The sequence below is a fragment of the Paramormyrops kingsleyae genome, chromosome 20 (genome assembly GCF_048594095.1).
Source record: "Paramormyrops kingsleyae isolate MSU_618 chromosome 20, PKINGS_0.4, whole genome shotgun sequence".
Classification (NCBI taxonomy): domain Eukaryota; kingdom Metazoa; phylum Chordata; class Actinopteri; order Osteoglossiformes; family Mormyridae; genus Paramormyrops; species Paramormyrops kingsleyae.
The window spans coordinates 22,267,971-22,282,970 of NC_132816.1; the positions used below are offsets into that span (position 1 = coordinate 22,267,971).

The 15,000-nt window shown below is 51.6% G+C and overlaps 1 protein-coding gene across 1 annotated transcript; it reads right to left on the minus strand.

Moving 5' to 3' along the window:
- Window positions 1-198: 198 nt before the first annotated feature.
- adgra1a (adhesion G protein-coupled receptor A1a) lies at window positions 199-14,421 on the minus strand. Its single transcript, XM_023820238.2, has 7 exons — window positions 13,948-14,421; window positions 13,354-13,443; window positions 6,265-6,392; window positions 4,968-5,091; window positions 3,545-3,696; window positions 2,587-2,682; window positions 199-2,265 (listed from the first exon to the last, which is right to left on the minus strand). Exons 2-7 carry the CDS (start codon window positions 13,354-13,356, stop codon window positions 888-890), a joined length of 1,881 nt encoding a protein of 626 aa, XP_023676006.2. The 5' UTR covers window positions 13,357-13,443; window positions 13,948-14,421; the 3' UTR covers window positions 199-887.
- Between the last annotated feature and the right edge of the window lie 579 nt (window positions 14,422-15,000).

Genomic DNA, 15,000 nt, shown 5'->3' on the forward strand with positions numbered 1-15,000 from the left:
CAAGCGCCTCAGCCCGCCGAACGACATCGGCGAGGGTACCATGTCCTGACACGCCTAACCACATTAATTAATTAATTAATATCTTCATAAACGGAGCGGCTTTGATATACAGACTGAATACATGTCATCACCGCTGCATATCAGATGCATAATAACCCCCACAAGAAAAGCCTAAAATGACGTCAGCTTAAAAATGAAAAATGTGGTATTTATTTATTTGTCCATTGCAGCATGAACACCATCGTTGCCAATAAGGACTGTACACAGAAAAATTAAAACACTTTAAAGTTCCGCAGCTTCAAGTGGGTCCCCATTTATCACATTCAAAAAAGATTGGCACTGTTTTGCGATTTGTTTCCAAAGTGTGTTTTGGCAAATTAATAAAAAAAATCCACACCTCCAGACTATGACACGCCTGCTTTGGTTCAAGCTACACGGCTCAGCTCTAACGTCGGCTCCTATTGGCTCATTCCAGTCACATGACACGACAATAAAAGGATGGGTTGGACTCCTTAGCCGAGATATATTTTGGTCCTCGTGAGAAGCAATTATTTTCTTTAATTAATTGTTTTACCTCATCTTTTTATTTTAGTTTACATATTTCAACCATTAAAATACCCATAATTTCACAACATTTGTAAATGTCTCAAACATGGAAGTCAGTGATTGCTGCTTAGAAAGTTAGAATTATAGTTGCCTTCAGTGCTTCTTTACTAACCCCAAACGTCCAAACATTGATTATATGATTGGTCTTCTTACCTATTCCTCTTTTAGGAAAATAAAACTCTGTGGATGTTATGCAGGCCAGTGATGGAGAGAGAAAACGGATCCAGCATACACAAGAGCAATATAAAAGTGAGATTTCAGCAGCTTGTTCCTCCCAGGACTCAGACGCTGGTCTCATTCTTCCACAGACCGGTCCGTATGTGGCCCTGCTGCTTCGAGTTTTCCTTCTGACTCTTGTTCTGATTGGTTTGTGTTGGTGGGTAGGTGGGAGCTTGCATCTGAGTGGCCACGTTCTGTGAGTCCATCTCCAGGGGAAGCAGTGTTTCCCTATTGGCCATCTTCCTGTAGCCATAGAGGGCAGAGCTGGGACTGGTGGTGCCATGGCACACGATGGCGAAGGGGTCCGCTTGCGGGCACGCCTGCTGCCGGTGGTAGCTGCACCCTTCATGCACGCTGCTACAGGCGTGTCCTTCACGTGTGCATCTACACGTGTATCCTTCATGCATGCATTTACACGTGTGTCCCTCGTGCACACTGTTACAGATGTGTCCTTCACGCATGCATCTGTACACATGACCTTGGTGCATGCACTCACACGCATGTGCCTCATACGTGCTGTCACAGGCATGTCCATCATGTGAGCCGGCACATACAAGCCCTTCATGACACATGCGGCCCTCGTTTGTGCCGTGGCACGCCTCCAAGTCGCTTGGGCTGGAGCACGGCAATGTGTCGCGGACGCAGTGACACGAGTGCGCCTCCTGCATGCCGTGGCACACATCTGCATCACGCGTGTGGCAGGAGTGCAGCTCGAGGGCGCACTGCGGGCTCTCCGGGTATGAGCCGTGAGCACTGCTGTCCAGACTCGACGAGGCCGCCTGGTAGGTGTACCTGCTGAGGGGGCGTGGCTTAGCCCTGTCCTTCAGACAGCTCTGCAGTGGCGGCCTGGAGGGGGTGCCAGTCTGTACTTCGCCCTGTGTCTCCCTCTGGCACAGTGGGATCACACAACAGGGGCCTGCCTGTAAGGCCGGGGGGCCCGCGTGGGCAGAGGGGGCGTCGCCGTTGGCGCTGGGCTTGGCAGGGGCAGCGGCGGGGGGTGGGGCAGAGCGGCATGCCCACCAGCGCTGCCAGACGTCCTCACGCTTGGCACAGTGCTGGATGAGCAGGAAGAGGCCCAGACTGGCACAGGATGCCCCGTACAAGCAGCTGAAAACCATGTCGAGGACGGGGCTCAGCCACACGGCCAGTGCGCCAAAGGCCCAGGTGCTGAGGAAGAGGAGCAGGGTGAAGGCGGCAGTGCGCAGTTGCGCCCTCAGCGAAAGCTCATTGGCTAGCGTGGCACCGGGGGCGTCGCCCGGCCCCGCTGCCCCGCCCGTAGGCCGCCGCCGCTCCTCTGGCGTCACCTGCAGCTCGTATCGACGCTCGGGGTGCCGCCGCAGCTGGATGGAGGCGCACAGGAAGTAGCCGCAGGTCGCCACGACGACGAGCGCCACGGGACAGTAGAAAGCGCCAAGGCTCGGCTCCCAGGCGATCCAGCAGCTGCACAACGGGAAGCTTGTTAATCGCATTCCTGGGGGAGTCGCTGGTGTGACATCAGCAAGGCCCGCCCCCCACACCCCAGCCCTCATTAACGCGCCGTGGGAGACACTCATGTTTTACCACACTGGCCTCATAACCACGATGACATCATCACCATCACCACAGGAAACGTGACAGTTCTGCACAAGCACCTTCTGCAAGTTCTGGGCTATTTTAAGGTCCCTTAAAAACGTGGCAGGAAGGACAGAACAGTGCTGGAACACCGGGTCTCTGGCGGAGGCGTGAGTGGGCGGGCGCCGGGGCCCGGGGCCCCCTACTTACAAAGGGCTGCTGTCGCTGCTGCCGTAGTTCTGGATGTTGGTGGCCGCGGTGACAGTGCAGATGAGGAGCGGGACACCGTCACTAACCAGGTAGAACCTGCCGGAAGAACCAGCTCACCTCAGGCTGCTGTTGACCTCCGTCCGCCTCACTTAGGCTAGTTCAGAGCGGTGTGGAGCTGCAGCTATGGTAGCTTAAGCTTGCACTGAATTGTACTGATCTTGTCAGGGGCGGACTGACCAAAGGGCAGGTATAGGCAGCCAAAAGAGGCCCCGTAAAGACAGAATGTTTATGGATATCAGATAAAATAATCATTTAAATTAAACTAGCGTGTCTGATATTTTCATTTTTAGGGGAGACAAAGCTGCCTCCTTTTCTCGGCTGAACGGACCATTTCTACTCTGAGACCCAACCCTGCCCAGCTTGCTTTTCGCACTGGAGCCCAGTGCTTGGCTATCGGTCGCATCACAGAAGGAAACGGAAGAAAAATACAAGACTAACATCACGTCTCCCATGTCTGTGACACTATCCTGCTAGAGTGGTAGACAAATTGTAAGCAGACGTGGAGAAAACACGATTAAACGGACGTACGCAGAAATTTAAGACTAACCTTATAGGTATAGCCTGACCTGGGCTACAGCCGCGGCCTCAGCAAAGACGTAAAGGTCAAACCTCTAATATCTGGCCAATCGATCCGTCCAGCATGACACCCCCTCCCCCTGATTGGCGAATTTTACTGACAGCATTCCTGCCCCCACCATGATTGGTAAGTACTACAGCTGCCACCTGACGCTTTCATTAGCATATTATTGATCGTTTGTAATTCCCTCTCAAATGGCCGCTCAGGGGCCCCTCGCCCATGCAGCCTAGGGCCCCCGGTCCGCCTCGGCAGTTCCTGATATCAGCTGTGTCGACCCTAACAGTCACCCTGTCAGTTATAAGTGTGTGTCCCCCCGCCTACCTCACGATGCCTGTTGGGGGACTCTGGGGGGAGCAGGGGTCCCCATCCGGGCCCTGGGGCGCCTCCCTGCTCACCTGGGTGTAGATGAACCTGGCGCTGACGCCCAACCACAGCAGGCTGGCCAGCGAGGAGTAGTGCAGCACGATGCCCACCTGTGGTGGAGCAGACACACTGCACATCATAAGCCTGCTCACTAGCGCCCCTCCTGGAGCAGCAGTGTCGCCGCTACTACTCATAAACTGTGAGATGGGTTAGATCTGCTATGAAATCTGTAGTACTCTGCTTTACCACAGCGTTTTAGTGTAAATGTGCATTTCTGGATACTCCAACATCCATACAGCAGACCATTTATCCTGGTCAGAGTCACAGGGACAGCACAGGACACAGGGCAAGGGACACCCTGGACGGGATGCCAGGCATCAGAGGGCACAGGGCAGGGGACACCTTGGACTGATGCCAGTCTATCACAGGACACAGGGCAGGGGACACCCTGGATGGGATGCCAGGCATCAGAGAGCACAGGGCAGGGGACGCCTTGGACAGATGCCAGTCTATCACAGGACACAGGGCAGGGGACACCCTGGACAGGATGCCAGGCATCAGAGGGCACAGGGCAGGGGACGCCTTGGACAGATGCCAGTCTATCACAGGACACAGGGCAGGGGACACCCTGGACGGGGTGGCCGGGCATCAGAGGGCACAGGGCAGGGGACGCCTTGGACAGATGCCAGTCCATCACAGGGCACAGGGCAGGGGACACCCTGGACGGGGTGGCCGGGCATCAGAGGGCACAGGGCAGGGGACGCCTTGGACAGATGCCAGTCCATCACAGGGCACAGGGCAGGGGACACCTTGGACGTGATGCCACAATCATACATCATGGGCAATTTAGAACCATCAATCAGCCCGGCTGCTTGTTGGAGTGCCCAGAGGAAATGTCTCTCTGACAAATCATTAATGTAAATTACATGCTAACTAACGTGTTTTTAAGCATGTAATATGACGAACGTAGCATGTTTGCATGTGAATCCAGCCATTAACAGAGCCTCAGTATTCACTGAGACAGTCGGTGAGTACAGCAGAGCAAAAGCCTTGGATTCCTTCGACAGCGTCGCCCGTAATCTCGCGCTATGGATTTAGCGCATGCTTCGCTAGTCAGAAGCGGGGCGGGCGGGTGGTGCTCGTTACCATGGCGATCAGTGTCGGGCTCCGTGAGATGAACCGGCCCCGAGCGAGGCCCCCGACAGCCCCGCGGCGTCATGGTGGGGGCCTGGCGCTTCATGGCTCGGTTTGGGCATCGAGAGTCAGCCGCTGTCAGTCCATTTGACAAGGACACCCTGACGGTGGGGGGGTGGGCCCCATGGGGGGGGAGGGGCCACCGAGCGGCTAAATAATGGATTCCCCGGGAGGCAGGAGCACTCACCACCTGGCAGGCGACAGGGGAAGTGATGCGGTTGATGCCCCCGGCGAAGGCGGTGAATGTCAGTGCCGTGTGCACGCAAAGGTTAAGGAGCACGTGCCAGCCTTGCCTGCTGATGCGGATGGCGCTGGGGGGGAGGACAAAAAAACCACAGAGAGCTGCAGTGAGCCCCCACGCTTAACGGCACAGCTGCCGGGGCTCCCGGCGAATTATTTACACATGTTCTTCAGAAGCCATGAATCCCTCCCACTTCTTAACGAGGCTACAAAGGGAAGCCAGTTGGGCACCAGTTCAGATAAGAGAGAGGAGACCAGCAGAGCTCTCTGGGGGTTGGTGTTTATCTTCAATTAGCGTCACATTAAATTCTGCCTGTGCTCACATATAAGTATAACAAGCCGAAGGGGCCCTTCTGCTTTAGTGACCCAGGGTTGGCAGAATGATGTCACCGCCGAGCCCCTGGAACAGGCCCTAACCCCCCCCCGCTGCTCCGGAGACAGGCTGACCCTGCTTCCTCCAATGTACGTCACTTTGGATTAAAAGCGGCAGGTAAATAAATAAAATGTATATGAAAAATAAATGCAATATGTTTCTTCCCAAATGCATAATTGACACTTTCATATTTCTGATTTTCTAAGGGATTCAAGATGGCCCATTTGACATCCGGAGAGCGTCTCCAGAGAAGCTGAAGCTGCCGTCCTTCCACAGGGAGCCTAAGTGGCCGTGTTAATCTCCACAGGGCAGTCCGTGTTCATGCAGGCAGCCCCCGAAGCCAGGACAGGCGGCGAGCTCACCATACGGACGGCTGCGGGAGGCAGACCGCCAGGAGAACATTTTAGAAGAGACCTTTTCATCATTAATGTCCTTTAAAAATTGATCAGCCGAACGCATGAGGTACTGAGCTAGCAGAGTATGTGATGTCTCTGAGCGCCTGAGGTGCCTGTCTGTACGGAGCAGAGCAGGAGATGCACACACTCTGCATGCACGCTCGCCCATCCGGAACACGGCAACATGTGTAAGTCCCACTCGCTTTGTGGGGATTCAGCAAGACGCGTGAGAAACCAAACTGGCTAATGTGCCATTTCACTTACAAAGAACACTCTTTGGTCATTCCCAGTCTGACTGTTATTTTTGCACAGCCAGGGTATATTCCGGAACATTCCAGAAAGACCTTACACATTTCTACCTTTTTATAGACCATTATAAAATATTCATCTTTAGCTTTCGCTCGGCAGTCCCGTTTCAGTCAGAAGGAGCCTGCCTCCCTCCCATTTGCCCCCCCCCCCCCCCCCCCCCCACTTACCTGTGGTGTACGACGTAGGTGACGATGGCAGTGAGCATACACAGCAGCAGCACAGACGTGCAGGCGTACACGACCGGGTGCAGGAACTCCCCCGGGTACGGGGGGAAGGCCAACGCATTCTCAAAGTCCTGTTGGGGGAGACGGGAGACACAGGCCACCGCCCTGATTACATCACGACAGGCAGGGAAGGGACGGATCAAATTAACAAGACTATACAAAACACTCAAGCCCCAACCATGGTCTGACACCCCCCAACCTGGGCCAGGTAGATGCGAGGCCTGTCTATGAGGCCCAGAGTTGGGGCGTCTGTACGGCACACACTTAGGAGTAAAGCGGAGACACGAGGCAGAAAATAACATGGCGAAAGCCTGCCTGTCTGCAAGTATGGGGGCAGGGAGGGCTCAGCGGGTTAGGAAGCTGTGTGATGTCACCTTTGGCCCCCTGAGTGAGGCCCTTAACCCCAGCTGCCCCAGGGACTGTCTGGAAAAACAAAAACAAACAAACAAAAAAAAAATGGCGCTGGGATAAAAGCTGCTGCTAAGATAAATAACATTTATCTGGAATAGTTTGGGGGGGCTCTGAGACTCATCCAGCTTTTAATTGATGTTCAGCAGCTCTGACTGCGGAGAAAGTGTAGCTCACGCCGTGACGCAAATATATCATGTTCATCAGATAAGCGAAGTGGAGATGGCACCCCCTGGTAACATCACAGAGATATCACACGCATGTGCATCTCCACTGGTCCAATATCACAACCTATCCAAAATGATCTTGTAAGTAAAAAATTTTCATTCTGATCGATATGCAATAACTATGTAATGAATCATGCATTTTCTCATTTGCCTTAGGAAACGGAGCAGCCTGTTGGTGTGAAATAATACAAAGCTGACCATTGTACAACTCTTTTTAAGTCTATGTATAGCAGAGAGTATGTCACTCTGTTACTGAGGGTGAGATACTGAGGCCTAATGCTATGAGCCACACCATTCTCACCAGTCACACTTGGCAGGCCTCACTTAGAAGGTCAAACTTGGCAGGCCAAACTGAGAAGGCTGCACTCATCAGGCCGCACTCAGCAGGCCGCGCTCATCAAGCCACACTCAGAAGGCTGAACGCAACAGGCTGCTCTCAGAAGTCCGCATTCGATAGGCCATACTTGGCTGGCTGCACCCAGAAGGCTGCATTCAGATGGCTGCATTCAGAAGTCTGTATTCGACAGGCCATACTTGACAGGTTGAACCCGATAGGCCGCATTCAGAAGGCCGCACTCAGAAGGCTGCACTTGGCAGGCTGCATTCAGAAGCCCGCACTTGGCAGGCCGCACTGATAAGGCCGCACATGGCAGGCCGCACTCAGAAGGCCGCACTCAGAAGACCGCATTCAGAAGGCCGCACTCAGAAGACCGCATTCAGAAGGCCGCACTCAGAAGACCGCATTCAGAAGGCCGCACTTGGCAGGCCGCACTCAGAAGGCCGCACTCAGAAGATCGCATTCAGAAGGCCGCACTCGGCAGGCCACACTCAGAAGCTCTCACTCAGAATGCCACATTCAGTAGGCCGCACTCAGAAGGCCGCACACGGCAGGCCGCACTCAGAAGGTCGCATTGGAAAGCCCTCACTCAGAAGGCCGCATTCATTAGGCCACACTCAGAAGGCCGCACTCAGTAGGCTGCAGTCTGCAGGCCGCACTCAGAAGGCCTCACTCAGATGGCCGCATTCAGCTGGCTGCACTCAACAGGCTGCACTCGGCAGGCCGCACTCAGAAGGCCACACTCAGAAGGCCGCACTCGGCAGGTCTCACTCAGTGCAGTTTTCTGTGGCGTAGATCACTCTGATGTCTCCTGCTTTATGGTATCTATAACATTCTGGCTTTTCTCAGAAAGCAAAGTACCTGAACTTTCCTTCACGTGGGAGTTTTCTAGCTCCCCTTGCCTTTTGATGTACATCTGTGATGTGGTGGCAAGTAGATGTGAGTGGTGGGAAGAGGGAGTTCATTTTCTGCAGTTATCCCACTTTTGTAGTTTCATGTATGCTTTGGATCACTGTCACGCAGTGAAGCTCAAAGCACCAACCTCTTCTTGGCAGGAAACCTGGGTTTTTGGACAAACAGCACCAGGCGCTTTGCAAAGGGGACATGCGCACAACGACCCGCTAATCCCTCTTCTCAAAGGGGATTCCTTGGACATAAGAGGTCATTCTGCCTGCTCCACCTCCTAGAAGTGCTTGTCTCTGCCAATGATGCTGCTATGGGCAAGTTTCAGGTTTAATTTGTCACAAGGGCCTGTCTTGGGCCTGTCCCGGGCCTGTCTTGGGCTTGTCTTAGGCTTATCTTGGGCCTGTCCCGGGCCTGTCTTGGGCCTGTCTTAGGCCTATCTTGGGCCTGTCCTGGGCCTGTCCCAGGCCTGTCTTGGGCCTGTCTTAGGCCTGTCCCGGGCCTGTCTTAAGCCTGTCTTGGGCCTGTCCTGGGCCTGTCTTGGGCCTTCCCTGCTCCTGACTGGCTCAGCTCTGCCATCAGTTCTCCTGTGAGCTGCTGACAAACTGCCGTTAGTTGGTCCCGAAATAGCCCAGATTCAGACATCACAAACAGCGTTTATGTACAGGTCGTAAAGCTCGCTGAATCCCAGGTGGCGCCATGCCTTGCCAGGCTGGTTCTGGAACATTCTGCCCAGACGAGGTCCAGTGAGGATGTTATGAAGACGGCCTAAATGTGAGACTTCGTCCTGCGCTACTGGGTCCCGCGGGGCCCTCTGTTTATTTTAAGTTACCTATTTCGGTCCAGCGTAAGTAGTGTGTGTTTTTCTTCACTAAATATAGACTTTAAAACATGGGGTGTCAAAGTCGCTTTAGTTAATGGGGCCCCGATAGACTCAATCCAATCTCAAGGGACCCCAGTAAAGGGTAACAGGCTAATGACACAGAGATAAGGGTACTTATGTTTGGACTGAGAACAAAAATCTGTCCAGGAAATGACCTCCCCCACTGCCAACGAGACTGCAGGCATCAGGAACGATTAAGGAAAGAGGACATCACCTGCCTGCGAGCTTGGCCTCAGCTAGGATCCCCTTGCTACGGTTAATCACCAAGCAGCCATGAGTACAGCAGCAGTCCGTCGGCACGTTAGGCCTGCGTCCCTCCCGCGGCTGCGCATCGCATCGCGTGTCGGGGGGCCTAAGAGTGCACGTCCTCTCCAACTCGCCGTCAGAGTACCGCGCCCCTCCTCTCCCCACCGCCATTAAATACATACTGCCAGCAGTTCATTAATTCTGTCCCTTCCCAGTTGCCCATGCAAGCTGTCATATTTTTCAGCCTGGTCAGACTGATAGTCGAGCTGATTATTATCCACTATAGTGTCCCACGTAGAAGACTGAGAATAGTATGACTTGTTATGATTATTATTATCATCACTCGCTGTCTGTATGTCATCACCGTGGTCCTGGGGGACCGTTATTTCGTGCTCCTGTGTACCTGCTGATCTAGATCAGTAAACATGGAAAGCACTAATCCATAGTGTGGCCAAAAGACGTATTCGACAGAATGCCTGATGATGATGTATACCTGCATTTGGATGGTATGACAATACAGCCCACTTGACTTGACTTTTAAAATTTTTTTCAAACCAATGTACCCGTATTCTGAAATTGTATTCTGCCGCCTAGATTAAAACCTTATCTGTGTGATTTTCCGTAAGTTCCTGCAGACAGCGTGAAACTAGGCTGGGGGCTGAGTTTGGCCCGAGGTCCATGAGCTGCTGACGTGTCAGATGTGGGATGAATGAAAAAGAAGAGCACAGCTACTTTTTTGCTGCCTAGGTGACATTTTTCCCCAAAACGGCTGCGTAATTTCGAGTTTCACAATTTGCAGCAGCAATTCAGGATAAGTGTGTCTCCCTAAGGTACAACAGCAGAGCTCCTTCCGGAAGCCGCACCAACAAACTTGGGCTGCAAGTTAACCGCCATGCCACCTGCTGGCAGAGAGATGAAGCACAGCAGTCAGGAATCCAACAGCAGATTTCTTGTGGAGCAGTCAGTGCCGAGAAAGAGCTGTGCTGTTTTCATACTAAGAACATAAAACTGTCAGAGTCGCTTTTAGAAAAGACAAATACAGGGAAAAGTGCTTGAATGTATGTTATAATCAAGAGGCCTGAGTCAACCAATGACAGCATGCCGGAATGGGGGCTTCATTGAGCCTCCTGTAATTACAACACAGAACTCATCCTGGGGTGACAGGTAGACACAATGCAGTGCATGATGGGTAGGAACACTGCACCATCGACACAGTGAGTCACTGCTAAGCTTTGCCTGCTGATAAATTACTTCCCATTTTATTTCCATTTATTACATTATCTGTCCCATTGTCATTAATTCCTAAAATTGCATTCGGAATTAAACGAATGATACACAAATAGGCCTGAGAGAGCAAAATAAAAGGACACGGGCATAACATGCATCCTCCTTGTTTCTATAGAAACGAGGTGGGTGGATCTGAAGGAGCCGGTTGCCCACGGCAGGTCAGCATCTTTCGCCTGTTTGTTCAGTGCAGCCGACCCGCCACTCAGTGTCTGTGAACCAGCAAGTAAACCTGTCAGTTCTGGTCTCTGCACACCGTTTGGCAAAAGCCTGACTGTTTGTCAGCATTTCATAACCCCCGATTCACACGTCATCGCAGTGTCACCCAAAATACTCCTTTTGCATGGTAGAAGAGGCACAGAGGGCGGGCGGATCCAGGCCGAGAGGTCACACCCCAGAGGGATCCCGGAGGTCCGCGCACACCTGGCCTCTATCACGCCCCCGCCGTCAACATCCCTTTAAGAATAACTTGCCCTGTGCCTCTACTTCAAGTTTGGGGGTCACAGCGCAGGGTCTGCCAGCATCCAGCACTCGTGGAGCTGGGGGTTAGGGGCCTTCCTCAGGAGCTCACAGATATGTGACTATTCTGTCGAGGCCCGCCATTGAACCAACAACCTTCTGATCACAGGCACTGAGGCTTAGTGTGCTGAGCTTCAAAACTGCCCACTAATGTGATCATCCAGGATGCTGAAACACAGTCCATGTTAACACCCTATCACCCTGTGCATGGGATTGAAACCCAACCTGACAACTGATGACACCACCCTGTCCATGGGATCGAAACCTAGGCTGACAAATGATGGCACCAGCCTGTCTATGGGACTGAAACCCAGCCTATTACTGATGACACCACCCTGTCCATGGGACTGAAACCCACCCTATAACTGATGACACCACCCCATAGGACTGAAACCCAGGCTATTAATGATGACACCACCCTGCCCATGGGACTAAAACCCAGCCTATTACTGATGATACCACCTCATGGGACTGAAACCCAGGCTATTAATGATGACACCACCCTGTCCATGGGACTGAAACCCAGCCTATTACTGATGACACCACCTCATGGGACTGAAACCCACCCTATAACTGATGACACCACCCCATAGGACTGAAACCCAGGCTATTAATGATGACACCACCCTGCCCTTGGGACTGAAACCCAGCCTATTACTGATGATACCACCCTGTCCATGGGACTGAAACCCAGCCTATAACTGATGACACCACCTCATGGGACTGAAACCCAGGCTATTAATGATGACACCACCCTGTCCATGGGACTGAAACCCAGCCTATTACTGATAACACCACCCTGTTCATGGGATTGAAATCTAGCTTGTAACTGATGACATCACCCTGCCCAAGGGAATGAAACCTATTCTATAACTGATATCTGATTATGCCACACACATTTTTGCCCTTGACAATATTACATCGCTGTCCATGGTGCTGAAAAGCCAATGGCTGTGTGGCATGTTAACCTCCCTGTTAACTGCTGTAAGGTTCCATTACTCAGGGAAAAACGCTTACATGTACTGTCCTCCACAAAGCCACATGTTCAGCAGGAGTCAGAGAGACCTCACGATGCTCAAGTGATTTAAGGACTGCTTACTCGAGGCTGCATCTCCATTAAGCAGCCAAGCAGTTAAAACACACTTATTGGTAGAGTCACTGATGTTCACAAGGCACCGTGCTTTAAAAAGAACAGAACTGACAGTCAGAGGACTGAGGAGTTTTTATATTAATGCTGTTACAGAACTGATAAATCATTATAGGATATTTGAGTCATTATAGGACTGAGGAGATATTACACGAGTTTGCGTAGGGCAAACTGATCAGCGATGTTACAGAACCATTCCTTTTAAAATCGCATATATAGCACATATAATGTAAGCCTCTGCATCCTTGAGCGCATAGGAGACCTGACAACTCCTTGAACCCTCAGCCCATCGTGGGCCGTGCCCCCGCCCCCCATCGCGCCGCAGTCACTGGCCTCCCCCCGACGCTACTGTAACGCTATTGGTATGCGGCGCACGCCTCTCCGCAGCCGCGCGGCATCTTCCCATAATGCCGGGTTTTCCCCGGCAGACCCACAGCCTCCGACACGTCTATCTGTCTTCATGCATAATTAAAAACGGAGACGGGCCCTCGGACACTCGGCGGACAGGCAGAGTGAGACATCGGGATAGATTATGGGAAGGTGAATGAACGATTCACGCTTTGTGTTCTGCAGCTTGAACGTAACGTGGCGTGCAGAGCTGCTCCTGAAGGGATCCGCTCACCAACACAGTAGTTTAACTTTCCACGTTGTGGGTGGGTTGGCGGAGTGTGAATAATACACCGATCGATGAGTAGAATGTTACGGATCACGATGATATTAGCCTATTGCAACAATCCAGTGTATGTAGAGTGTACTCAGAGCTATTAATGGAAATATCTGACAATGTTCTGTTGACTGTGAGTCTGGAAAAGACCCAACAAATCGATTCAAATATTCAATGAAGAATAGCTTCCCTTTATACTTTTATTAACCCATTAAATGTGTAATGTAACGCGGCCAGAATAAGTAGGAATGGCACCTTTAAAAGCACTAGCGGTGTAAAACTTTAAAACAATCACCGCTGCCACATCAACACGCCGCACAACTAACCGTGCAGACGAAGTCCGCGTAAGTTGAGGGGCGGAAGATGCCGCCCGGCGCTGCTGCCCGGTTCGGTTCGGCTCGGTTCGGGACTTACCATTCGCGCTGCCAAATCGCGCAGAGATATTAGATGCGGGGAGCAGCCCTGGGGTCTCCGTGGCCATCCGAGGGCAGGACAGCTCCACACCTGCAGAAGCAGCACCGTCAGCCCAGGGTACCGGACCGGACCGCAGCTCCGTGCCGGCTTTCAAATCGAAGCTCATTTATGAGCATTTGTAAGAACGCAATGATTATTAATAACGTAAGCAGGCTGCTGTCCAGCTTTCAACAACCCTGTTTCCACTGCAGATAACAAATGATGGCCGTAGTGTCGAAGGCAGGAAAAAGATATACAAAAAAGCGCACTGGTACCTTAAGCCGAACCGGTTGGGGTAAAGACGAGAAATAGGTTCGTAGTTATGGAACAATGTTACGAAATATATTTGCTAAGGTAAGAACTGACTTTTATTTAGAGGAAAAAAAACAATGTATGCATTTCCGAGAGCTGCCTGCTGATAATTATTATTGATCTGGCAGAGATTATATTCTAAGCTCTGTCTTTATCTTGATTTTACAGCTACCGTATATCCGCTAAATCGAAGCACAAACGCGGAGTTTTTATGTATATCAATATATATAAAGATTTCTTTACCTAATTCGGTGAATGCAACTAGTGTAAAAATGCCGTCGAGCTTCCCATCGTCATCCAGTTTGTAGCCCGTCCGACGCAAACGCAGAGTTAGTCATTTCCAAAGGCAATTAAAGCACGGAGTGCCGGGCGGTGCTGCGGGAAAGCTTGCAGCCGGAGGGGGCGACAGCTCGGCCAGGCATAAAAGACGCGGAGCATCGCCGCCCAGCATTTAACTCGCGTTAAAGAAGGAGAAGTTTGCAGCCTTTCTCTCCGGGCTGGGAGCTGCCAAACCGCGGCGGCCCGGAATCCGTGGGAACGGCCGTCCTTAGCGCGCTCTTTCTGCCGAGCTCCCTGCCGCAGAGCCGGACATGGTCGGTGCCATCTCCGCTCCAGGGCACATCGTCGCTGCAGCTCTTATTTAAAGCGACAATCTTCCAGGGTTTATCCTCACATTAGGGTTATGTCCCGAAACGAAACCCTTCCTTTAAAGCGTCTATAAAATGGACACGGTGACGTCATGGCAACTGTTATTAATATAGCCACATTTCGCTGACACTGGTAGCCTGTGTATGCGTTTAACCTGGAAAATGAATGCGTTTCCACGCGTTTTAAATTACTGTATTTATTTCACAGAGTCATTCATGAACTATATAAACGGATTACACCTGTTAGGATGGTGAAATACTGTAAATTACTTTTTTTAGTAAATTTACTTTGGATTAATTTCTATATCTAAAATCATTCTGAATTACGGGAAAATGTTCAAATCATTTTAAATAAATAATATCAATTAGTATAACGTCTAACATCGCAGCCCAGCATTTAACTCGCGTTAAAGAAGGAGAAGTTTGCAGCCTTTCTCTCCGGGCTGGGAGCTGCCAAACCGCGGCGGCCCGGAATCCGTGGGAACGGCCGTTCTTAGCGCGCTCTTTCTTTCCATTAGTATAACATGTCTAACAGTGTATTTTGCTTATTTATTTGAATATGCTTCTTCATGTTGCCTTCCCATTACTGGAGTTTCTGCGCCGATTCACAGTTCTAAGCCCAGACCCTGCTGGACTGATACGTACTTAT